This window comes from Barbus barbus (genome assembly GCF_936440315.1).
Source record: "Barbus barbus genome assembly, chromosome: 42".
Lineage (NCBI taxonomy): Eukaryota > Metazoa > Chordata > Actinopteri > Cypriniformes > Cyprinidae > Barbus > Barbus barbus.
Genome location: NC_136720.1, coordinates 27,181,125 through 27,208,926, shown reverse-complemented (window position 1 = coordinate 27,208,926; position 27,802 = coordinate 27,181,125). Strand labels below are relative to the sequence as shown.

General features: G+C 39.9%; 1 protein-coding gene across 3 annotated transcripts; it reads right to left on the bottom strand.

The window, feature by feature from the left end:
- Positions 1-3,289: 3,289 nt before the first annotated feature.
- On the bottom strand, positions 3,290-27,802 carry LOC306861506 (tubby-related protein 4-like). 3 transcript variants are annotated; one of them, XM_079403789.1, is made up of 14 exons: positions 27,611-27,802; positions 26,460-27,128; positions 23,740-23,868; positions 22,670-22,831; positions 21,408-21,588; positions 20,377-20,484; positions 18,469-18,620; positions 17,027-17,251; positions 15,480-15,714; positions 15,254-15,398; positions 13,662-13,806; positions 13,455-13,548; positions 9,835-13,094; positions 3,290-7,113 (listed from the first exon to the last, which is right to left on the bottom strand). In XM_079403789.1, the coding sequence occupies exons 2-14, from the start codon at positions 26,709-26,711 to the stop codon at positions 6,997-6,999; spliced, it is 5,205 nt and encodes a 1,734-aa protein (XP_079259915.1). In that variant the 5' UTR covers positions 26,712-27,128; positions 27,611-27,802; the 3' UTR covers positions 3,290-6,996. The 3 variants fall into 3 exon arrangements, with proteins under 3 accessions (XP_079259915.1, XP_079259916.1, XP_079259917.1); XM_079403790.1 differs by having other exon boundaries at positions 27,700-27,769; XM_079403791.1 differs by lacking the exon at positions 27,611-27,802 and adding an exon at positions 27,271-27,292.

The window sequence follows — 27,802 nt, the reverse complement described above, 5'->3', positions numbered from 1 at the left end:
TTAAGCTAAATTAAGAGTTTTCTGAGAGGATTCTTAGAATCTTTATGAATACGGGCCCTGGTATCTTACCAAAAGTGACTTTGGTAGAAGTCTTCGTTTAGAATATTACTTGAGTAAAAGTCTTAAAGTATATGATATTTATTGTACTTGAGTACGAAAAGTTATTTACACAGTTTAATGTATCTCACAGGGGTTAAACTGCAGTTACAGATGCATAAATACAGTCGGGTCCATAAATATTGGGACATCAACACAATTCTAACTTTTTTGGCTCTATACACCACCACAATGGATTTCAAATGAAACGAACAAGATGTGCTTTAACTGCAGACTGTCAGCTTTAATTTGAGGCTATTTACATCCAAATCAGGTGAACGGTGTAGGAATTACAACAGTTTGCATATGTGCCTCCCACTTGTTAAGGGACCAAAGTAATGGGACAATTGGCTTCTCAGCTGTTCCATGGCCAGGTGTGTGTTATTCCCTCATTATCCCAATTACAATGAGCAGATAAAAGGTCCAGAGTTCATTTCAAGTGTGCTATTTGCATTTGGAATCTGTTGCTGTCAACTGTCAAGATGAGATCCAAAGAGCTGTCACTATCAGTGAAGCAAGCCATCATTAGGCTGAAAAAACAAAACAAACCCATCAGAGAGATAGCAAAAAACATTAGGCGTGGCCAAAACAACTGTTTGGAACATTCTTAAAAAGAAGGAACGCTCCGGTGAGCTCAGCAACACCAAAAGACCCGGAAGACCACGGAGAACAACTGTGGTGGATGACCGAAGAATTCTTTCCCTAGTGAAGAAAACACCCTTCACAACAGTTGGCCAGATCAAGAACACTCTCCAGGAGGTAGGTGTATGTGTGTCAAAGTCAACAATCAAGAGAAGACTTCACCAGAGTGAATACAGAGGGTTCACCACAAGATGTAAACCATTGGTGAGCCTCAAAAACAGGAAGGCCAGATTAGAGTTTGCCAAACGACATCTAAAAAAGCCTTCACAGTTCTGGAACAACATCCTATGGACAGATGAGACCAAGATCAACTTGTACCAGAGTGATGGGAAGAGAAGAGTATGGAGAAGGAAAGGAACTGCTCATGATCCTAAGCATACCACCTCATCAGTGAAGCATGGTGGTGGTAGTGTCATGGCGTGGGCATGTATGGCTGCCAGTGGAACTGGTTCTCTTGTATTTATTGATGATGTGACTGCTGACAAAAGCAGCAGGATGAATTCTGAAGTGTTTCGGGCAATATTATCTGCTCATATTCAGCCAAATGCTTCAGAACTCACTAGACGGCGCTTCACAGTGCAGATGGACAATGACCCAAAGCATACTGCAAAAGCAACCAAAGAGTTTTTGAAGGGAAAGAAGTGGACTGTTATGCAATGGCCAAGTCAATCACCTGACCTGAATCCGATTGAGCATGCATTTCACTTGCTGAAGACAAAACTGAAGGGGAAATGCCCCAAGAACAAGCAGGAACTGAAGACGGTTGCAGTAGAGGCCTGGCAGAGCATCACCAGGGATGAAACCCAGCGTCTGGTGATGTCTATGCGTTCCAGACTTCAGGCTGTAATTGACTGCAAAGGATTTGCAACCAAGTATTAAAAAGTGAAAGTTTGATTTATGATTATTATTCTGTCCCATTACTTTTGGTCCCTTAACAAGTGGGAGGCACATATGCAAACTGTTGTAATTCCTACACCGTTCACCTGATTTGGATGTAAATACCCTCAAATTAAAGCTGACAGTCTGCAGTTAAAGCACATCTTGTTTGGTTCATTTGAAATCCATTGTGGTGGTGTATAGAGCCAAAAATGTTAGAATTGTGTCGATGTCCCAATATTTATGGACCTGACTGTAGGCCTAATGTCGTGTTTTTAACATAAAACATGGAATACTGATATTTGAAATAATTTAAAACATGAAAAAAAAGTCAAAATGTGAAATTAAAACCGCTAGTAGGTGACAGCAAAGACTTTGGTGACAGAAAGTGACCATTAATGAGTGAGTCATTGAGATTGAACCGATTCATTCAAACGACTGATTCATTCAATAAGCACACCGTCCATTGCTCAGAGACGCAAATCAGTGCTGTGATCTTGGTTTGGAATTATTTTCTTTGGCAAAATTGAGCAAAAACAAGCAATAAGTCTAAAATGTAAGTCACTTATTGCTTTACTGAACTTGTATGAAATGATTAAATGTGTTCATGCTGATATCTGCAGAAAAACGGTACTCTTTGTGTGATATAGGTATAGAAGTTAACTATATTATATAAATATAAAAAGCATACAGAAGCATTTTTGCCGTCTACAATTTAGAATGCCTGAAACGGTTTAATACATTAATAAATCAAGTGCGTGCACTCTGAAGCTGTTCTAACTTACAAACAGACCACTGATTCTCAAACCTGCTTTCCTGCAGTCCGTGTTCTTCTGACTATTTTGTTGAAAGTAACGAATATGCTTCGGGGAAATGTATCGCAGTAAAAGTTGGCTGAAATATAAAAACTCACGCAGGCTACAGATACTCCCAAAAAATATTTAAGTACTTTAACGAATTACTTCATTAAAATACACCACTATGTGAGTGAGTGAGTGTCTGAGTGAGTGTCTGAGTGAGAGAGAGAGAGAGAGAGAGAGAGAAAATGCCCGGTCTGCCAGATGACCAGTCCACCCCTGCTAGGTAGGGTGCACTAGGTAGGGCTCCTGCACATTTTGCATGTCAAAATTACCAAAAAACCTCTCAGTCATCTGTAAATATTTACATTTTTTCAGTTTTTTTTCATTTATATTCTTGAAGTGATAAAGCATACAAGTGAACATACAGAGCCCCTAAAAAAAACAAATAAATTAAAAAAAAAACAGACTTTTGCATGCACACAAGAATCTTTCTGTGCCCTCGAGAAACTGTTCTCATGTGCATGGGATTTTTATTTTTTTGCATGCTTACACATCATAATTTCTAGTTTTATAAAACCCATTTCCTGTGTGCATCACTGCCATCTTGCTATGAATAAAGCGAGAGCATGGATGCATATGAACATTTAAGAAACCCCATTTAAAAAGGAGTAATTCTATTTTTTTATCCGCTAAAATGTAATTTATAAACTTAATCTACTAATTTATATAAAAATATTATCAATTTCTTTAAATACATTAATACTAAATACAAGTTAATACACCAACTATAGTGACAAACATGACTAATCAGCCATAACGTTAAAAAACAAAACATAAACGAACAAAAACAAATTGAGTTAATATTTTTTGCCATTTATTTATTTATTTTGGGTATAATGTATACAGTACATATAGTAATGTAAATCTTATAATATATTGGTTTAAGTCTGAAGTAAAACATTTAAGAAACCCCATTTAAAAGGAATTATCTTTTAGCTACTAAAATGTAATTCATAAATGGATCTATTCATTTAAATAAAAAATTCTCAATTTAGTAGCTTGACTTTTTACTAACCCTAAATACAGTATATTAATACTCAGTACAAGTTAATTATATACTGGTTCAAGTCTGAATTAAAACATTTAAGAAACCCCATTTAAAAGGAATAATTCAATTTTTTATTTAATTGTTTCTTTACTTTATACTACTTTTAAAGCAAAACAATATAATGTATTGCTTTTATTCTAAATTATACTTAAAATAAAAGTTCCTGTTTAACACCGTGAAGCTTCAAGCACAATCTGTATCGTATGAAGCACTATATAAAGGTTACTTGACAAAATCTAAATATATATGAACAAATTACACAAAAAATTGACTGCAAAATGCAAGTGACTAGTGTTTCAGAGAGACAAGCATATTTAATGCACTCTATACAGAGTACCGTGTTTGAAGCATGGTAAAGTAATGGTAATACCATGCTGCTTTGATATACGCAGTGATGCTGAAGGACTCAGATATTACCGTATTTAAATGGTACTTCAAAGAAATACATTAACATAGCACTTTATTTTATAATCATGTTTCTCCCATGTGCCTTTATGTTCCTGATAAAAGCACACAAATGTGTGGTGAATTTGGTATAATCAGTGTTTATAATAATCCAGGAGAGAGAGTTCAACCTGTACACTTTTATTGGGCTACACACCGACAAAGGACACAATTCAGCTTTTGAGGAACAACAAAACTGTTGATTACAGTACAATGCAAACCCTAGTGCATAGGCTTCAAGTTAGTTCTGCCTGACCCCTGACCCCCAGAGTCTGTTTACAAAAGCGTGAGATTCCCCCAAATACACAGTATAGAGCAAATAAACATATCTAAACAAGTCCTAACTTTCCTGCCAAGCAGTCACCTCAAAACCAAACGGCATCATGGGTGTATTTCGCTTCATTCAGACAGAATGGACTAAAAGCAAACGCAAATCTAAAATGTGTTGCAATTATAACGAATCTTGACGTGCGTCTTCATTTCCAAAGCCGTTCCATGCTCACCTCTTCTGAAACAAACACGTTCCTTAAAAAACAAGTAACATCATTTACCCAGCATGCTTTGTACCGTTCAATACAAACATTCGTTCACCAAAACCACGTTTCTCCTTCTCAAGAATCACTGTCCTACTCCTACCAACACAAGCACATTTCAAACAATACTGGTACGATAAAGTCCACTAAAGACGCTCAGATCTCAGCGGATTCTGCAGGTAATGAAACACTAGCTTCAACAACACATTGAGCAAACCCCCCATCGTCCAGCATCCTCCACGTTATATACACCACACCGAGCTGAAGAATCGCTTGCACATCAATAACGCTCACGCTTACACAAGATGATTACATGGCATACATGTCTTGAGAAAGCCGACGGTAAAGAAAGCATTAGTCTTGACAATATTGCACAAACAAGACATAAATAAATAAATAAATAAATAAACTCATCCGTTACGAACAAACTACTTTTTCTCAAATCACCATCAGGGGATTCTCACCACATGAAACCACACCATCTGTGTTTGGATCACTCTTTACTAAAGACATGAGACGGACACACATGCACAAACACACAACGCTGCGATGGTTTGCGATCACAAATACTCTGATCCGCTAAAAACGACCACTGTTGCTCTCTTCTGTATCGCTTGCTTGTTCTACTGACATCAGTCAAATCAAATAAAACATTAGGCGTGCTGCTGTATTCTTAGAGAATCGTAATCCTCATCTGCTCCTCGTCATATTCTTAGCACTGATAACAGGACGTGTCGCACAAACACCATTTCCCCAAAAATAACCAAAAGCTGTGAAATGACTGTTGAAGCGCGGTAGAAAAATATCTCCTGTTTGCACATGTCGAGGTGGATTAAATGTGGCTTGAGAGCCATTACACAAAATCACTTCACAGAAGCGTCAGCAGGGGGCAGTCACTTCTTTTGTGGAGGGGAAGGTGGGTGAGCTCTGATTGGCACATCACTTCCTGTTTCGCAGCAGGAAATAGATGCATCATCAGGAAGAGTGTACAAGACTGTAAAAAAGTTACTTCGTAAATGGGTCAATGACGTATAAGGATTTTCGACAAATACTAAAATAATATCTATTGCAATTGTTCAAACATTAAGAATGTTGTGTGCACAAATTCATATTAGAATTTTAAATGAAGTGATTTTAGTGGTTTTTCATCTAGATGAATAATAATAATAAAATTAAAAAGAAAAAAAAAAAAGTCAGGTGGTGCGACCGTGATTCATCTTAAAATTAGTGCTGCCAAACGATTATCCAAAATAAAAGTTGTTTACATACTATATGTGTACTGTTTATTTATTATGCATATATACATAAACACACATACAGCATATATATTTTGAAAATATTTACATGTATATACATTTATATTACATAAATATATTTAACATATAAACAGCCTATTTGTCTTAAATATATACATGCACGTGTGTGTATTTATATATACATAATAAATATACACCGTACACACTCATATAATATGTAAACAAACTTTTATTTTGGATGTGATTAATCTCAATTAATCATTTGACAGCACTACTTAAAATTAATTCATTTCCTTTACATGCATAACATTTTTTTTAAAGTTCTCAATAATTAAAGTGTTTAGAAAAAGCATTTGCATTTTTTTGAGTTTTTGTAAATAATTATTTATATTTTAATTCTATAAATTTTAGAACGAATGAGAATAATTTACAAAACCTCAACACAAAACGGTCAATACTTTGTTTATAAACACTTTAATTACTGAGAAAAATTTTATGCATGTTAAGGAAATTAATTCATTTTAAAATAAAATCACGGTCGCACCACCTGACATTTTTTCTTCATCTAGATGAAAAAAAAAAAACACTAAAATCACTTAATTTAAAATACACAACATTCTTAATGTTTGAACAATTGCAATCATTTTTTTGCATTTGAAAAATCTCAAGTTTGCTTGTTGAAAACCCGTCATTGACCCACAAATGACACATGCAGGGCAGTACGAATAAAAAAAAAGTGTAGATGAACAAACAAACAAACATTCAAGAGGAATTAATGACTAAAACATGTAGAGTGCTAAGGAATACAGCATCAATGGTTTCACCGTTGAGCTTATTCGGTCTGCCAAAGCAAGTCCATCCTAACAGAAATGCCTAGAGCGTACAGCTACAGACTGTATATTCAGTCTAACTATTTCTTAATAAAATACACTTTATGACTGCAAGCCAAAAGCATCTAATCAGATGCCAGCTATTGAACTCCAAGGGTGAAGTCCCTGGAAGTGAGTTTAGATATTGCGTGTGACAAACATTAGTATCTTATGCAAAAAAAATAATTAGTAATGACAGTATGTTGTACAGCAATTGATTTCAGTGCCCAGTAGTACCTCTAACACTCGGGAAATGTGGCTTCCCAGATGTAGTTTTCAAGTATTAGTACTGCATCTTAAACTGGGAAAAATTCTGAAAGAACAACCGAGAGAGCGAGGAAAGAATTGGCTAAAATGTTCAAGCTCAGTCGATCACTTGAGGCGCTGGGTGACATTAGCAAGTGCTACAGCAAAAGCTTGCACAGCTGAGAAGGGGTACTGAAAGTCCAGGATGTATGCGTTCCCATCGATCCTTCCGAACTGCATCACCTACACAGAATGAAATGGGTTATGAGTTAGAAAACACGCAGCAGAAATAACATCTAAAGCAGGGGAGTCCAAACTCAGTCCTGCAGAGTTTAGCTCCAACTCGCCTCAACTGTCCAGTTTGCCTTTGTTTAATTGGAGCTAGGGCTAGGGATGTAACGATTCGATTCATGATTTTGATTTCACTATTCGAATTCTCACAATTTTTTTTAACGAAATGAGACTGAAGACATTATACAGTCAAGGAATAGGTGTCCTTCTAGAAGTCTATTGCTGCACTTTATGAAATTGAAATAACAAAACTAAACTGAAATTTTAAAACAAACCCCAAATCAAATAAGTTACACAAATAAAAGAAATCTCTTCATTTAAACAAACTAAAACTTTGTCTGTGCTCTTTCCATTTAAAATTAGAGGCAACCGCTGCATCTTAATCATGACCCAAACATAGATGCAGCATACATGCAGCATGAGCAGTTTATAATCTGAATTAGACTGCATAATTTACAAATTTGAAGCAAAAACAGAACGGTCTGACTTTAGTTTTGTGAAACTATACTACATAAAACGAATCTGAACGAAACAGCAGACGAGATTAATGAGACGCAGATTCACTCTCTGCCAGCAGGTGGCGCTCATGAACAGCAATGATACAGTGTTTCCATGGTTACCGCTGTAAACAAAGCAGATCTGCGCTTATGAACACTACTGTAATATGCATTGTTCAGAGGCAAGATGAAAATAAAATACCACGTAAACAGTCAGTTGCCCTCAGAGATACATTCATATAAACTCCGACTCCAATTGTATCGTGATGTGTTTGGCATCTCAACCGATTTGAATCGGCACATATTTGAATCGATTTTCAATGTTGTTGATGTTCATCGTTACATCCCTAGCTAGGGCTGCCCCCTAATAGACAACGAGAAGAGGATCGGTCGGCCAAAATTTGATTAAAATCGCAGAAATTATTATTATTTTTAATTTAAATCAACAGGAAGTGGCAAAGCCACGCAGTCCATGACGGACAGATTATTAACGACTGTTTTTGTGGTAACACAGTACATCCAAACGCTCGCCATCATTCATTGACCTAAAACCGGCTTATCATCTGAAATGTTAGTAGTAGCAACTATACACGGCCGTTCAAGCTAACGTTAACCTAGAGAAATGTGCGCTGTTGAAGTGTGTGTGGAGTGTGAACAGTAGCTCACTGCAGGACAGATGGAGGCGCCGGTGCGCTCACTTGCTTTTAAAATACTCTCTCATTTTTGGTCATACGGATAAGAGTAATAATCTTTTTAATCTGTAAAGACTCCATGTTTATTTGTGTGCACTCACAATAACAACGAAACATTGCGCGCTTTTGTAAAATAATGAAAGCAACCAGGATGCGAATTCTGCCGTCTCGGTCTGTGAACTCCGTGTAAACTTGCCTTACAGACATGAAAAATATATCTATGGAGAGTGAAATGTCTACTTTGGAGTGAACCAATTCAAACGGAAAACAAATGAAGAGTTTGGTTCTAAACCGCGATAAACGCCAGTCTCCCTTCTCTGCAGAATGCGATAAATCCACTCAACCAATCACAGCGCACCATTCCACGCACTGTAGACAATACCGGTGATGGCGGCGCTTTGAATACACCCGGCATCCTAGTAATCCTCATCTAGGACCTACTTTGTGATTAACAAACAAACAAAAATTAGGGCTGCAAGATAAATCGCATGTGGCTGTCGTGCGCATCTCGTCAGTAACGAGCCGCAGCCGGTTCTGTGATCTCCATCACGTGCTTTCAGATGGAGCAATACATCGCGTAGCTTGTCAGTGTAAGTGTTATTAATGCCATTTATATTTTTGTTATATAGCCTACAGTGTATAGCACTAGTCAACTAAATGAATATAACATGGCAAAGACTGATGAATGTATTTTTAGTCCAGTGCCTGTATAGAAGATTAGCATTGACCAAGTTCAGAGGGATATGTGGATCAACTTACTCAATATGAAAAAACTTTTATATTGATTCAATGGATTTAGTGCATTTTGAAGAAAAAAAAAAAAAAAGTGTCATGGATTTATAGCATTTTGGGAAAAAAGTTTTTGTAATAAATCTTTTAAAATCAAAATCTGGATTTGAATTTTTTTTATGGTTATTATAAGCCAAATATGCCATGTGATAGTGGTTTTCATCTTGACACTCTCTTGGTAAAGAAAACAAATTTTTACTCAAATTATTAAAAATGGATCTATAGCGTTTTGGAATCAAACTGTTAAAATATACTGAGATTATGTAATCCATATGAAAAATGCATACAGGCGCATCACTACTGCAGAGAAGACGAGTCAGTGTTGCCGACTTCATCTCTTAAACAGAGGACAAAAGAAAACACTAGTTTATCAATAAATTATTAAAATGGTAATGCAGCCTCCTTACTGTTTTTCCCTGACACATTCATTATCATTACTTCTGCCGGTGCGCTGTGGCAAGCTTTGTGTGTGCGCTTGAGCACTTGTTAGGCTATGTAGGCAATTAAAGGCTCATTATTATGATTTAAATGGTTTATTAATAAACGTGCGATTAGTTGACTAATGCTTAAAATGAACAACTAGTCGACCAGAAAAATCTTGAGTCGAGGGCAGCCCTAATTGGAGCTAAACTTTGCAAGAGAACGGCCCTCCAGGAACAGGACTGGACACCCCTGATCTAAAGCTTCTTGCGTACCTGTCTCCCCTCGAGCTCAATCTGGAAGTTCTTTGCCGATTCCTGCGTGACTCTTCCTCCAAAGTCCAGCTGGTAGACCTGCGTGGCTTCGTTCCAAAGAGGCTGTTTGTTGGCCATGATGTAGACGAACCCTTGGCTGCCGAGGCCACGGTCTTCTTTCTCGTTAGCCTTTCGGCACTTGATATCGTCCAGCTCGCAGCCTCCCGCCCGCAAGTTCCTTTTTGCTTTCCAGCTCTTTTTACTGCTCTGGCTCTGGTTCATGAGTTCGTCGCCGCTGATGAAGAGCTCTGGCTCACTCTCGGAGCTGTCCTGGAACTCGTTGGTGGTGGCCTTGCTTAGCTTTTTGGCTTTCAGCTGCTCTTTCTGGCCTTTCGGTTTCTTCTTGTCTCGGCCGCCTAACCTCGGACTAGAGATGAGGGAGTTGAAGTCACCCAGGGCACGGCCCTCTTTTTTGGACTTGTTGCCTCCTTCTGTGATTGCCGGAACGTTGGCTTCATCCGCCCGACTGTTGTCCAAACGCTTGCGGTTCTTCTTGCCAAACCTGTCCGCTCTTTGAGGAACCGGGCTTTCGTTGAGTGAGAGCACCTCCTGAAAGCCTTCCCCAGCCTCTGCGTTGGCCTCTGGGGGACTCTGGAGGTCTGGAGGAGGTGTAGGTAGAGGAGGTGGTTGAGCGGGAGGAGAAAGAACAGGCTTATCCAGCAGGTGAGAGGTCTTTGGTGGTAGGGATGGAGCAGGACCTGGGGGGCTTGACATGGGTGGACAAGGATTGTAAGAACCCCACGGATGAAGAGGAATGGGAGTCACAGGCAGATTCGAACAAGAAGCTGTCCCAGGGTACATTGGTGGGAGGGGGCAGCAAGCAAGATTGGGCAAACTGGGAGGATAACCGGGTGGCAAGACCACTGCTTGGTCCTGCTGGGAGAAGGGAAGAGTAACAACCACCTCTTTGGGAGAGGTGGGACGTGGAGAAGCTTGCAAGGAACCACTGTAGGCTGTACTTGGTGGATAGGGCAGAGCAATCTGGTATGCTCCCGCCGGCTGGAAAGTTGCAGCGTTAGGACTCGTCGGAGATTTAGGCGAGAGGACAAACGGAAGACGGGAGACATCCAGATTCTGTGCAGGGCTGAGGATGAGTGGGGGAGGTTTGTGGGATGCAGGAGGTCCAGAGGTGGACAGAGTCGCCGTACGCTCTTGCGGAACCCAGATCTCTTCAACAGCAGACGGATCCCATTGATACGGTGGTGGCCGTTTGACTGTCAAACTCACTACCTCTGTATTAAGAGCCATTTGCCTTAGAGACTGATTCAATGCCTCGTCCTCTGTAAAGGCGGAGTTGATATAGTCAGCCCTTTCCCTGTTTCCACCTGCACTAGACACTCCACCGGTGCCATCCATACCGAGCAGGCTGTAGGAGGATTGGGAAGGGAGAGGCGAGGCACTGTTGGAGTGCACTATAACAGTGCTGTGAGGTGCACCACCTCCAGTTGGTGGGAACTCCTGCCTAATGATTGTCCCCCCAGCTATTCCGTTACTCCCACTGCTGGCGGCCCCACCGTTACTACTGCACTGACTGCATGTATAAAGAGCAGTCTGCCCTCTGGGCTGGTAGGAAGCAGACAAAGCACTGGCTTTGGCCTTGGAGGGCAGGGTTCTTTGAGGATCCAGGATCTGAGAAACCTTCAGCGCAAGTTCCCGACTGTTCCGCCTCAAGGTAGCGTGAATCAAGCTGCTGTCCAATCTCTGGCCAGGGTTCCGCCCTGCTCCGCCCTGATTGGCTGTGTCAGGGTAAGGGGGCGGGTCCCCGCTGGGTATAGAGTACCTTGGCACAGTGAGACGGTTTAACGTGGCTGAGGCGTAGGGCAACTGCACCACCTTCCCCTCTACAGCAGAGGAAGATGATGAGACCCTGAGGGTGGCAGAGCTTCCCGGGCCCTGCAGCGTGTAAACGTTCTGGTTGCAAACGAGTCGTGTGCGGGGACGGCACACCTCCTCCACATTTCCGCTGCTGTCAAATGTGGTGATGCGTTCGTAGCCCAGTGGGGTTGGGTACTGAGCTGCCTGTGCACCAGGTGGAAACAAGGTCAGATCCCCTTTCTTTACACAAGCTTCCCCTGAGGATGAAGTGCTGGAGCTGCTTCCCGAGGTGCAACTCGTAGAAACAGCAGCCGAAACTGCGACCGTGGTAGCCGAAACTGTGCCCGGGTAAGGAGGGGGAGGATTCATCTTGCTAATCTCAAGAGGGGCAGTAAAAACTACTGCATCACCCTCAGCCAGTTGTGGGGCAGAACAAGTCGTTTTAATTTTAAGCAGGAGCTCATGCTCCGCTCCATGCTCTGCTGTTGGGGGAATGTCCGGGATGGTACTCTGCATAAGCTGAATGACCGGGAGTGACGGCTGACCTGAGGGCAAAGTCGGAACAGGGATTTGGATCTGATGCTGTTGTTGTAACTGCTGCTGCATTTGCTGGTGTTGCAGCTGCAGTTGCATTTGCAGATGCTGCTGTTGGATTTGATGCTGAAGCTGTTGTTGCATTTGCTGTTGCTGCTGCATCTGCTGGATCTGCTGTTGCATATGTTGCTGCTGCTGTTGTTGCATGTGCTGATGCTGCAACAACTGTTGCTGCTGCAGCTGATATTGTTGAAGCTGCTGCTGTAGCTGTTGTTGCTGCAGCTGCTGCTGTTGATGATGTTGCTGCAGCTGCTGCTGTTGATGATGTTGCTGCAGCTGCTGATGATGTTGCTGCAGCTGCTGCTGTTGATGATGTTGCTGCAGCTGCTGCTGTTGATGATGTTGCTGCTGGGATTGCGCAACTAAAATCCGACCAACCTCCATACCTCCAAAGATGACCTGTCCAGGACTAGAATACCTAGCAGGAACAGTGTACTGTGCCGTGAGCACAGTGTCCTGCTGTCCTTGGTCAGACACCCCAGGTGGTGCCACAGTCGATGTTGGATTGGACAACACATCCAACTGGACGTTCTGATTGGCTAATAGGGATTGGACAAGGCCAATGCTCTGGGTCGGGGACATGGCTTGTGCGGGGCTGTGTATGGGGGCGATGGGTATGTTGACAGTGCAAGGTGGGTTATCATCAGTGATTCCCGATGCTCCTGTGACAGGCAGGTCATCCTCGTCCTCACTGAAGACATTAGGACTAAACATAGGTAAGTTAATGTATTCCACTGAGATCTTCCTCACCTCAGGGAGGTAGATGGTCATCTGTCTGGGCTGGAGGTGAAGCAGACTTGTCTTGTAGATAACTAGAGAGAGGGGAATGTATATTAGAAAACATGGGATGTATAAATAAATGTAGTAATAAATAGTGATTAAATCACGATTAATCAAAAAAAAGTTTGTCTGTACATAATGTGTGTGTCCTGTGTATATTAACTATGCATATATAAAATACACACACACACACACATGCATGAATACATTTAGGAGAAATATAAATGAATATAAATATATACATGTAAATATTTTCTAAATATATACTGTATGTGCGTGTCTTTATACAGCATACACAGTACACACACATATGTGCACAATGTTTTTTTATTTTGGATGCGATTAATCGTGATTAATCGTTGCCCAGCACTAAAAATGAATAAATAAAATACCTGCTCCAAGATTTGTTGGCAAAAATGCTGCAAGCCCCACAATTTTGAACTTTGTTCCCCATATGTTAGATGTAACTTGCGCAAGATAATTGTGCTAAAATACAAGGAGACAAATCTTAATAAGAGGGAAACTTCTGTGAGCTCACACATAGATGTTTTTACAAACTGTACAGCCAGCATCGTTTATAATTTAGCTGCAGCGAGTACCTGTGTGATGTCATCGAGCGGAAACTCCCGCCGAGTCAGACTCGGAGAGCCAATGGAGGGCTTGCGAATGGGTAACCGAGGCGATCGCGATATTTCCTGTGCGGTGCGGGAGAGCTTGGGGGACTTACGGGGATCTATATTTATCCTGTTGGTAAAGGGACACACTAAGTCTCTACAGAGAAGGTAGCAAACGAAGAAAAGAGTTCAAGGTGAGTTTGCAGCAGCATGCAGCCCAAAGTAGAGTTAAACAAAACATGTCTTCAGAACTGGAGGATCCAGGAGTTTCACGCTTTTACAAAAGCATTTCATGATTAATTTTGTGTTATTTATCAGGTTAAAATGTGCATCTACAAGGGATACCTAATAGGGATGTAACGATATTATCAATATCACGACAGCAAAACTGTCTCGATATTATCATGATCAAATGATGATATGAAACGATAGGTCTTCCGGGCAAAAAGTGTAGCTTTTAAATATATATTTAAGCTTCTTATTCTAACATAAATGGTCTTTAAAGTTGTGTTTTGGGCCATTATGCTTCCACACAGTACTGGATCTGTCAAAGTCTGTTTTTGCTGCGTGTTTTAAAGCGAAGCACACACTGAGGCAGTATATCACAAATAAAAAGAGGGTTGAGTCCCCTTTAGAGTTCAGGTACAAGTTAATTCACTTTCTTCTGACTTAAATTTCTTAATAAAGAACATGGGTTTCAGCTCATGGGTTTGAACTCTCAAAGTGCATTACATAGAATAATTTAACTGTACAAATGTACAAAAGTGTCATTTTTTTCCAAGTTTTGTTTAATTTTTTTATATTGCATTAAATATCGTATCATGGACTAGGGCTGGGCGATAAAACGATAACGATATGTATCGCGATAGACACGTGAACTATATCAATAAAAAATGTGTTCGATAAAACGTTCGATATTTTTTATTCTTCGTCGGAAGAAAACAAAGGTTGCGAAGCAAGTTTGGTTGCATTAACAAAGGCACTCGCTCTCTGGTAACCTAGCAACGTAGGAAGTGACACGCTAACAGCCAATCGTGTAACAGTAATCAGGTTTGGTTGCGCCATATCGTTGTCTCGTGTCTAAGTGCGCACGCGCGGCTGAGAGTGCACGTCTGCAGCCAGACCCTATTGGCTGGTCTGCTGGATTCCTCTTCATAAGCAGAAAATGAGTGCCGCAGCGAGCGAGGAAATTGTAAATAAAAGAGAAAGTCAGCTCCCAGTATGGCAGTTTTTTGGATATTATAAGTCTGACCGTAGTCAGACCAAATGTCGTCTGCAAATTATGCAAGACCGTCGTCCCTGCCAAGACTGGTAATACCACGAACTTGATGTACCAACTTAAAAAAATCAATAATTATCGATATCGACCGATATGACACACTGATATCGTGACACAGTTTTCAGCCATATCGCCCAGCCCTATCATGGACTTCGTATCGTGAGATTTTGATATTGGTACATCCCTTAATACCTAACCTTGCGGATATTTTTGCACAGTGAAATTATCAATGCATAGCCACAGCAACACAGTGTCTTATTCCACTAATCATGCAATTAAAATCCAAAACATGCAGTACCTGGGAAGTTTGGGAGACTTGCTCCCTCTGGAGATCTTTGGCGATTTCTTTACCACCCAATCATCATTGAGCTCAATGTCACTAGAGTCTGAGCAATTGCAGCTGTCAATCATGGAGGGGATGAAGCTGTTTCCATAGACTTCATCTGGGATGAGAAACAATTTGAGCCGTTGAGGAACTAAACCAGTGTTGCATTCTGGCCAAAACATGACTCGTATAAACTCACCTGTTTTCCCATCAGTCTTTGGGTCCATGATGACAAATTCAGGGCGAAGTTTGCTAATCCTACGGCCTTTCAGAATAGGGACGAGTCCTCCCATATACTCAAGGTACAGGGTGTAGCAAGGGCCGCCGACCTCAGGGTTGTCCTCGGTGCGCTTCATGGTGCAGTGCAGACGCTCGTTACCGGACATCGGATAACTAACGAAGTCCCGCATGTTGTTGGGATCCGGGATGGGGGGCTGAAGAGAGGAAAGGGAGCCAGAAACAAAGACAGATGGAAGAATAGGAACGGATATTCCTTGAAATACAGAACATACTACACAACCAGCAGTTTCAGAAACAAGATCCATGTGCAAATTAGGGGTGTGCGATATCGACCAAAAAAAATATCATCTCAATATTTTCTGTGATTTTATCGATAGCGATAATTAGACTATTTTTCTGAGTGCGTTACTGTGCCACTGCCATGGACAGCTGACTTCTGAAGTTTTTCATATTCTGTGAGGTCAGTTCACAGCAGTGAAAAATGAACCTTTACCAATAAGTTTATTAAATTAAGCAGATTTTTACCTTTATAAAGCCATTTTTTCTAAAAATGTGCATCATCTTTTGAGTCAAAGTCTTACATTTAATCAGTGAATTAGAATAAGATAAGACTAAAATAAGATGAGATTTGGGCTGTTAATTACCAAGTAAATGAAATCAGTATCAACAAAATGCAAATGTTTCTAATGGCTGTATCTAATGAGGTTTTTGTAAATGTATTTGTAAACTTGGGCCGCCTATCTTGGCAAGCACACTCCTGCAAAACATTTTAATCTCAGTGAGTTTTCTTTCCTGGTTAAATAAAGGTTTAATAATCATTTAAAAAAAAAGTTGATATGTGAAACTGATACTTGTACTGATATTTGAAATTATTTAAATAATAAAAAGATACTTTAAATGTGAAATTAAAACCGCCAGTAGGTGGCAGCAAGTCACTGTAAATAAGTGAGTCATTGCGATCGAACCGAATCATTTAAACGGTTGATTCATTCAGGAACTAAACACTGTCATGTTGCTCAGAGACGCGAAACAGTGCTGTGGCTGTGTTTGGAATTATTTCTCGAAATAGCGCAAAAACAGCCAATATAGTGTCTAAACTGTAAGTCTCTTAATATTAACTTCTTGTTTATTGAACTGCTGTATAAAAATCAACATCACATTTGTAATCATGCTGATTTTTGGAGAAAAAACAGCACTCTCTGTGTGATATTGATTAACTATATGAAATTATATAAATATATACATTTTCTGCCCCCATATCTTAAGTATTGTGATCGTTGTAAATGCATTTTAACAGACTGAATCATGCAGTGAAAGAACGCACACTAGTCTAGGCTTCATCGTGTAATGTATGTGTGCGCTCTGTAGGTCTATTTTGTTTGGGTTTTGCGATATACTCAATGTCAAAATCACACATCATTAAAACAACAATTATGATATTATCGCAGACGATATATAATCGCACACCCCTAGTGCAGAACTGCCTGTGAACTGGAGGTTTTCTACCTTGACGGTGGGGGCGAAGGCAGAAGACACGTAAGTGCCGAGGCGAGAGGGCATGCTGAGCTTGGACACGTCCTTCTCCTCGTGCACGGAGCTGGCGATGACCTGTCGGCACAGCAGCTGAAGACTGGCCATACGGTGCTCCACGCGAAGCACGTACACCGCCGGGCCGCTGGCGAGGAACAGACGCGAGTCCCGATGGCCCCAGCACAGCGTACTGATGGGTCTCTGAACACAGACACACTCCAGCGTCAAACCCAGAGCAAATATCAATGAGATTACGCTCCATCTGTGTGAAGCTGGTACATTTATCACACCTCTGTTCAGAAAAACCAGCACTGGTTCTGCACATCTTTATCTAAATTCATGACTTCAGACTTGTGTGCCTCTAGAAGCTTGTGTTCTGCAAGTGAATGTCGCTTTATTGTTCATCCCAAAGAGGAACAAAATCAGTTTCACAGACTTTTACTTCAACTGTTCCCTCCTGCCCAACTCAATCCCAGCAGCTGAGTCCTGAACCATCTTCCAGAATCAACTAAAACACATCTCCTCCATCTTTATCTGACCCTCTAACTCTAGCACTCTCTATTATAATTCTATTCCCTTTTAGACTTGCGCACTATTCCTTTACTAACTGCTTGATTTCTTAAAACAAAACTTACACTAGCTTTTATATTCTATCTATTGGTTTTCTTTTTTATTTATACAATTAACAAAAGCAAAAAAAGTCCTCTAACACTAGCTTGCTCTATTCTTTTTCTATATATAATTTAAAAAAAAACATTTCTATGCTATGTGTACCGTGTTAAGCTAACCGAGACTTGTTATAGCACTTGAATATTATTACTCTGTTTATTTTGATCTCTTCTATTGTCCTCATTTGTAAGTCGGTTTGGATAAAAGCGTCTGCTAAATGACTAAATGTAAATTTATCAAGGTTTTATGAGGGTAAATTTAAGACTTAAGACCTTTTTAGACCTTAAGATCTTCATCAGTATTTTTGTCTTGCTTTCCAAAAGATTCTTAAATCAAAATTCCATAAGTCTTGATCGAAATGAAGTGAGTTGATTAAGACAAAGACAAATAAACCTAATTCAAAGGGAAAACAAGTTTCATGCCACACTGACAGAAGTGTTTTTGTTTTAAGCATAAACTCACTTCATTTATTTCAATTTCTCAGAAAACAAGTCTTCATTTCGCATCGAGTAAATGTTTAAGTACAAACATCTAAACATCCTTAAATCAAGATACAAGACAGAAATACTGAGGTGGCAGCATGCAGCATTTCATGCCATGACTTTAAGACTGTGCAAACATGAATTATGACCTGCAGAAACCCTGAGCATTTTGTAGTTAAAGTGACTTACAAACGAGTAACGAAAGCAAGAAAAAAATAAATGCTCTGGTATAATTGCACACATGTCCGTTTATGACCAAAGACTCACCTGAGCAGGTGTCTCCAGTGAGTAAATGTGTTCACCACAAACATTGTAAAACTTAACAATGGCGTTTCGGGTGGGGTCAGAGGTCATCACGAGTCTCTCCATCCCAGCAACAGCCAGCAGGTCGCCCTGAGAGCACCACTGCACCACCACATCTGATTTATACACATGCAAACGAGTAGAAAAATTTACTTTATACATCATTCCACCGTCTGTAAAAAACAGTTTAGTAATGATACTCGTTCACATATTCATACATGGCATCAGTGCACTGATTCAGCTAATATTGACTGGTTTAGATTGCTGGGAGAAATCCAATACAGATTCATTAAAGGAAATCCTTTTGCATTGCATCCCATTCTGTTCTCTGCGGTCTGTTTGTGGCAGCAACTCTCATTTATGATTCGCCTCACTCTGCTAAAATGCATTTTATAAACATAATGAGATTTAAATGAGAGTATGAGTTAAATAAGTGTGTTTTTTTGCATTCAGCAGGGTTACCACAGCTTGTTAACCAATGACTTGGAAACCAATCATTACCAATCATTGGAATTAATATATTTAAATCACTAGTTAGCATACAAAAGGTCATTTGTAAGTGCAAGATTTATGCAAATTTGAAGCAAATTGTTATTTTGAAACCAAGCAAAAACTTTAAATTTGCATTTACAAGGAATCAACTGATATGAGTGAGTGACCGATTGATGGACAATAAACTGTCCATCGCTCATTACATTGATTTTTTTAGGTCTTGAAATCACAATTTTAAAAGCCTATCTAGCAATTTATTTGATAAAAGTTTAGAACCAAGCAAAACTTAAGCAAAAATAAAAATGTATAGCCTATATTCACAAGAGATCGACCTAGGGCTGGGCGATATTGCCTGAAAAAAAAAATCCCAGATTTTTTCCACAAAAAATCCAATTTACGATTTAAATGTGTGGTAAGTAGGCTACTGCCGCTCCATAGTAAAAACAGAGTACATGCGATCGCCAATCTCGAAAGTGAAACTAAAAAGCCATCGTGCATTCAAAAGCAGTTCCAATGCCATGCATAATAGCGGCTCCCTGATGCCTGCAATTATCATTACCTAATGATATAACTGCGAGAGAAAGTATTGATATTTATCTCCCATCTCGTATTTATTGGAGTTCTGTAGTACACATCTTTTTTTTTTTAGAAAAAATGATTTTCATTCAAACAAGTTGATATAAACTACACATTCAAGTTAATCGATAAAATAGATTTATCGCCCAACCCTAGATCGACCAATAATACTGAATGACTGATGGTTGATAAAATATCCATTATATTGACTTTTTCAGGACTTTAAGCAGGAGAATTATCACTCAAGCACCAAATGCAGCGATTTAATGACTGCGATGATTGCACATTGTATATTTAAAGAGGTCATGTGATGCCTATTTTCCACAAGTTGATTATTCTTTAGGGTCTTCATGAAACATCTATAATATACTTTGGTTAAAATTTCTCAATGGTAGTGTAAAACACCCTTTACCCTGTCAAAAACCTCTGTTCACAGCGAGCATGTCCCTTTAAATGCTAATGAGCTCTGCTGACCCCGCCCCTCTCTTCCATGGGGTGACCAGCAGTTCTCATGAGACTGCTAACTTTAGCCAAGGTGTCAATCAACAATTGTGGGCGGGGCCTAGGTGTGTGTGACATCACGCAGCCAAGAATCTGAGATCGGCTTGATCTGAGAAAGGGGATATTATTTATCAGGATTTAAAAAGATAAAAGCACTGGGTGGATTTTTATCATTATAGGGTGCTTGTGTACATACAGCCAACACATATTTCAGCTCAGCAACATGTAAAAGTGAATTTTGCATCCGATGACCCCTTTAAATAGCCTTGTAAGAATACAGAAATACAAAATGTGAGGAAGAACCTTTGAGGCCGGTGCGTATTAACATGGGCGAGAGGTCATCGTAGTTGCTCATCAAACTGACGTCTCCAGACGTGAAGCAGACGGTCAACAGCGGCTTCAGACGGTGCACTGAATAAGAAAAAGAGTGTTATGTGTTTTCAGTTTGTGAAAACAGTAACAAGTTATTGTGGATAAACACACTATCCTAACACAGCTGTACTGTTTTGTGTCTCTGAGCAACACCACGGTGTTTGGTTATTGAATGAATCTAGTGAGTCAATGATTCAGTAACCCATTCATAAAGACAGCAGTCACATGCCTCGTTTCTGAATGAATCAGTCATTTGAACGAATCTGTTGAACTAAACGACTCACTCATTCAAACGGTTATTTGCCGCCACCTACTGGTTTGGTTTCATATTTAAAACCATCATTGCATTTTTCCCAACATTTCTTATTTGTATGTTTAAAAAAATATTTAAAACATTAATCTTATAAAATTCTTTATGCATTCGAAATGTTGCAGTGTGAATGCATTTGTGGCAGCTCAGCTTCATCAAACCGTGTGTATAAATGCATCTAATGCTTCTTCAGATGCAGCTTCGGGATTTCCTCTGCAGTTTATTGATACTGATTTCATTTGAATGGTAACAGCTCTACACTTTCTGAATTAATTGAACAAATTTAAGAATTTGATGTGAAAGATGACATTTAATAAGGTTAGTGAAAAACAAAATGACAATTTTAGTGGAAAGAAACATTATTTCTACGTCTTTTCTAGATACAGAGCACTTTATTTCTGAGAGTTGTTTAAATGACAGGACATCTGTAACTTTGTCCAGATTGGGGGAATTGTAATGTTTAATAATTTTTTATGATGTAAATATTTTTTGCATTAAAAAAAGTATCTATTTTTGTTTGTATATGCTGTCAATTATAGTTTTTAGAAAGAAAATCGGAATCGGCAGGTCACACTTACAAACAAATAAATAAAAAATTGGAATCGGTGCATCTCTAATAAAAACAGATTCTCTGTGAGACTGCAGAGGTTACCCTGCAGAGGCGTGTAATCGTCCGAGTCCGTGTCGCTGTCGCTGCTGTCCTCCACCAGGAAGTTGGGATAATTCCAGGCCATGCTGGAGATGCCCTCCGCCTCGTGCAGCAAGATATGAGCCAGCATCCGGCCGTGACAGTCCATGACGATCACCTGCCCATCCGCCGTGCCAAACAACACCTGAGCAACAAAACAGTCTGCTTCAGACCTGTGCAGATAAAACTACTACAGAACAAACCCAAACAATCTGACAACCAATGCATCTCATGTTCTTTTAGTTGTTTAAACACAGTTTATAACCCTCAAGACATGTTTGATTCAATATATACACAGGAGTATATTGGTTTAAATGGTACATATGTTTTAGAAATGTACTAATATATACAATTTGATTGATATTGGATTTCGCTGATACGATAATCATGTGTTTAGATAAAGATAGTTAACAGATTATTGTGCAAAAGAATAATGTGTGACCCTGCAGAACAAAAGCAGTCATGAGTAGCACAGGTATATCTGTAGAAATAGACAACAATACATTGTATGGATCAAAATTATATTTTAGAATTATATATAGATTTTCTCAATATTTAGATTTTTTTGCTCCCTCAGATTACAGATTTTCAAATAGTTGTATCTCAGACAAATATTGTGCTATCATAACAAACCATACATCAATGGAAAGATTATTTATTCAGATGATGTAGAAATCTCAATTTCAGAAAATTGACCCTCATGACTGGTTTTGTGCTCCAGGGTCACATATATTGTGTTAAATAATGCCCTTCTTCTTTCTTTCCTGTGAGTTTACGTTAAATCAACTGCTAGATACAGTTTATGGTGTAACCAAAATACCGATAATATTCAGAAATAAAGATTGTATGCATAATGCAGAGCTTTTAATTATAAATAAGCCTATTTTCTATATTTATTATTTTTCTGTAAAGCACTTACCACAATTACCACTGTTTATGAAACGTGCTATAAACACAACAAAAATAATAATAAATAAACTTACTGCCTATTAACATACAAATTAATTAAGTTTTTTTTAATAATTTAATTTATTTTTTTAATTTTTTCAAAAATAATTTGTTTTTAGATTTAAGATAGTTAAGACTTAAATATGACATTATATTTTATTTATTTATTAATTTTAATTTATGTCTGATCAACTGAATTTAATCAAGACATTTTAAAGACCCAACCATTAAACTGACAAGCACAACAGAGTAATCGATCAACCAAAGCGTGTGGTCACCTGCTGGTCATCGGGGGTCCAGATTCCACAGGTGATCTGACTCTCCAGGTTGATCTCAGAGGACCAGTGGCGCTGACCGCTCACCGAGCCCACCAGCACGAAGCCGTCGCGGTACGAGATCAGCGCCTGCATGCCGTCGTGAGACCAGGTGAAGTCGCTCACCTGCGCAGGTACAGATCGTTAAACACTGCGCCTCGTATGAGGGAACGCTAACAGAGAAGTGCACTTCCAGAATAAACATCTCGATCATTTACTCACCCCGTGTCATCCAAGATGTTCATGTCTGTCTCTCTTCAGTCGCAAAGAAATTAAGTTTTTTTGAGGAAAACATTCCAGGATTTTTCTCCATATAGTGGACTTCAATGGTGGCCAGTGATTTGAAGGCTTCAATGCAGCTTCAAAGAGCACCACATGACCCCAGCCGAGGAATAAGAGTCTTATCTAACCAAACCATCACTCATTTTCTGAAAGAATTTTATATTTATGCACTTTTTAAGCACAAATGCTGGGCTAGCATTAGCTCTGTGATGCGTGCCGTCACACGTAACGTAATCCTGTTGGAAAGGTCACGCGTGATTCGCTCTTCATCTTTGAACTTCGTTTAAAAACTCCATCTCATTTTCTCCTCCAACTTTAAAATCATCTGACATCATTGTTTTACCTTTGTTGTAAAGGGCATTTGACTTTCTTTGCATGTTTGCTTTGTAAACACTGGGACCATTCCAACATCAGCTAATAAAGACGAGCATCACAGAGCTAATGCTAGCCCAGCATTTGTGCTTAAAAAGTGTATAAATTAAAAAAAAATTCAGAAAATGAGCGATGGTTTGGTTAGATAAGACTCTTATTCCTCAGCTGGGGCCGTGTGGTGCTCTTTGAAGCTGCATTGAAGCCTTCAAATCACTGGCCACCATTGAAGTCCACTATATGGAGAAAAATCCTGGAATGTTCTCCTCAAAAAATGTAGTTACTTTGCGACTGAAGAGACAGACATGAACATCTTGACACAGAGACGAGTAAATGATCAGGATATGTTTATTCTCCTTTAGTGCAACTTTAGGACGTCTCACCTGAGCTCCTCGATCATTGACCAGCTCTACTGACCAGCGGCCCTCGTACTGGATCCAGACGAAGATCCCGCCGTCGGTGTCGCAGGTCGCCAGCTTCTGGAAGGGCTCGTTCCATCTCACCAACACCACCTGCGAGAGAAGCACAGAAAACACTCCCAAAGCTGAAGAACTGACTGGCACGGTGCAGCGCTTTCATAAAGGCTCATATGAAGTTTCTAAAAAGAATATTATTTTGTGTATTTAGTGTAATATAATGCATTTACGTGGTTTAAAGTTTAAAAAACACATTTTCCACATATTGTACATTACTGTTGCTCCTCTCTGAAACACCCCAATATTTACAAAGTAACAGTTCTGAAAAGCATGCTGTGCTCTGATTGGCTGAATACCTCAAGCATGTGACCGAAATGTTACGCCCCTTACCATATTTGGAAACACACAGCGTCTCCACAACAACAACACTACAGCGAGAATAAAAGTTACGCCTTCCTTCTTTGTGTAAAAATTTGGGTGCAGTTATAACTTTAAGGATCTCATCTATGCACCAACAGAAGACTACATCATATGACTCCTTTAAAACTAAACTGTACAGTCCAATTACACAGCTTATCATCAAAAAACAAATAAATGAACTGGAAATATTGATCTGGAATATTGAGCGATACGAGTAACTATGAAACCATGATCTCATAAACATGAGTCGATATATTTATTAACACTCAGTTATGATTCGCTCTGAGCCTGCTTAAATGTGTGTTTTTTAAACATAATATGCATGTAATGTGATTTAAATGACATTAGTGTGTTTTTTTGGTACTTTGCAGGGTTCTCACAGCGTTTCACCATTTAATTCACATGACTTGACCTTTTGTATGCTAACAAGTCATTTAAATATTTTAATTACAACAATTGGTCATTTTATACACGCAATTTTATGCAAATTTGAAGCAAATCAAGCCGTAATTATTTTAATTAGTAATATTTTAAAGTTTAAAATGAACATTTGTTTTTTTCTAATTAACTTTTTCCTCGCCTTTTTAATATGATTTAAGTGCAAATTTGAAGCAAATCAAGTCGATTTGATATATTTTAGAACCAAGCAAAACATAAGAAACATGAGTGATTGATGTCAATAATAATAATAATAATAATAAAAAGGCCATTACATTTACTTTTTCAGGCCTTAAAAATCACAATTTTAAAATTCAAAATATATATTTTTTTCTGACATTTTTAATTCCATTTTTTCAGCAAAACTAGCTAATATTATAGAATGAATCAAGCAAAAATAGACATTTATATATTCACAAGATATGAGTGACTGATGCTCAGTAAAATGACTTTCAGGCCTTGAAATCACAATCTCAAAATAAAAAAATACATTTTAATTTATAATTTTATGTAATGTATTTATGTATAAATATATATAATTATGTAATGTATTTTTGATATATATTTTTTGCATATGTAAGCGAATTTACTTCAGATATTTTAGAACCAAGCAAAATTCAATCGTATATTTAAATAATAGATCATGAGGGAAGGAAATCACATGATCAATAATTAAGTACACTTGTAAGCCGTTTCCTTCACAGACACACACTGAGCCGCGTGCAGACGCAGGTAAACACACACAGCTCTATATTAAGACGTCACAACACGATCAGACCAAATGCAGGACTACAGCAGAAAGCCAAAGCCACAGAAAGAGTGCATAATCAGCCGCTTTATTAACTCTCCACTCATCCTCCGACAGCAGACGCGTGCTGGACTCACAACAGAAGGCCAAGACATGCTTTCATGCCTTAAACATTTCGTTTTCTGATAAAACCTGTGCTTGTGAATGCAGACTCAGAGAAATCAGCAGTGTAAAGTGATTTAGCACTGGACTTCATTTCTTTTCTCCCAAACTACTATTTTTAGCGCTATGTGGCCTCACTTTACAGATAATATATGAAAGAGTGTGTGTGTGTGTGTGTGTGAGTGAGTGTGTGTGTGTGTGTGAGTGAGTGTGAGTGTGTGTGTGTGTGTGTGTGTGTGTGTGTGTGAGTAGCAGCCATCTGAATGGTTTTATATCAGAGGCCGATGACGAGACACTTTAAAGATGCAACAAGGTTAAGATCCCAGGAGAGCACAGATTACAGTCGTGTATTTTTATCCCGTCTATTTTCTGCTCTCTTCACGTGTGATGGACACTCGCTGGCGAAAACGCTCCAGAGACGCAAACAAACCCCACAAACGACACTGTACTACTTGTTTTTGAAGCATTAGATAAATCCCACTGGGAACAATGAGATCCTCCAGAAGATGAAGTATTAGACAGAAGTGAGCAGGACAGGAAGTCTCTCAGCTCAATCCCCAAACGTTAGCGCAGATAAATGACCAAACAGCTTCTCTTTGTTGGAGTGGAGATCCATCAGACGAGAGATGTTCTGCTAACGAGGGCGTGTGCTCTCATAACCTGCCAGATCTCATTAACGTGATTCACACGCCGCTGCACGTCTGTCTGAAACTGCTTTCTTAAACAGAACATGCTTTTAATCAGATGTAAATGACTTCAATCTGATTCTTCCATGACTTTAAGTGACTTCACTGATCACATTTTTAAAAATGCAAATCTGAAGCAAATCCAGCGGTTTATTGGAGATATTTTAGAAGCACAACATAATTATAAAATATTACACTCATGTTAGAAGCCGTGTTTACTGCCACTTCCTCACCTCACTGTTGTGTCCCCTCAGGTTGAAGTTGATGCGCTGCGGGGTGGGCCGGTCTCTCCTGCAGTGGCTGGAGGTGAAGGTGACTCCCACGACCCCCCGGCCGTTCCCCGTGGCCAGCCAGCCCTCCTCATAGCAGCGCCTCCTGCACACGGGCTTCTCCTTCTCGCTGCGGGGCACACGGCCCTTCCAGGACAGGCACAGGATGTTGGAGTCGCTGCACAGTACGGGCCCAAGCTCCACCGCCGCAAACATGCCTGCTTCTACCAGCGGATTCAAGCAAATCCACAGAGTCACCCGGCTCACCGGGGGGTCCTTGGGGTCCTGGAGAGAGCGGCCGCTGCTTCACAAACACTTCCGGCCCAAAAGTCCTGCATAAAACTAGCAACAAGGCACATAAATTAAGTCTCGCGCCTTTCCCGGGAATGCGTAAGAATTCACCGAATATCCGAGTCACAGAAAACTCTCTCCTCCGCGACGTAGCCCCCTCATGACGTCATCGCGACCAGCACGCGCCCGCTCCCGAGGAGTGACGTCATCGACGGACGAAACGCTCCTCTGCGCGCGCTCATGGCGGCAAGCGCGCACGCACGGGATTCTCCTGCGCGTCACCTGCTCCTGCGTGACGTCATCGCTTCAAAAGAGCCGCCGGCCAATCAGCGTCGGGGATTCCTTTAAGAGAACAACAGCAGAATATAAACACAATTAATGATTCTGAACACAACATACAAATGATCAAAAACACGCTATAAACACGCTCATCTCTGAGGTAACGTTACCAGAAACAGCATCACTTCACAACAAACCGTGTTACCTCAGTGTTACGAGACGAGCAGAAATCAGACAAAACGAGCAATAAAAGCGCCAGTGTTCTCCATAATATCTAGAATCTGTAATTATAGCAGAAACAGCACAGCGATCCGTCAGCTAATGCGTTAGATACCCAGAAGCATCATTCTATCCGTTTTAACGACAATAACCGCGTTTGGAGAAACAAATATGGACAATTCAGTACAAATATAGAATCTGAAACTTATTAGATGAACACTGTGATGCTAGATAAGATCTTCGCGGCTAATAAAGCGTCGTATTGTTCAGAAAAAGCGTCTTAGCTTCGTTTGAGAGGCTTCTGTTAGCTCCGCAGCTACACTCACTTCCGCTGCTTTCCCGCTTTAAAACGCCCGATCAGCACGCGCCAGAGGCCCGGAGCCGGTCCACGGATGATCCCGGTGCTGGTCTTTACCTGTGTGTGTGTGAGGAGTGTGTTTCTGCGCGGCTGGCTGGCGCTGCTTCTGACGCTGTCTGGGCCGCTGCGCTGGGTCACGTGACCACACACATCATCTCCT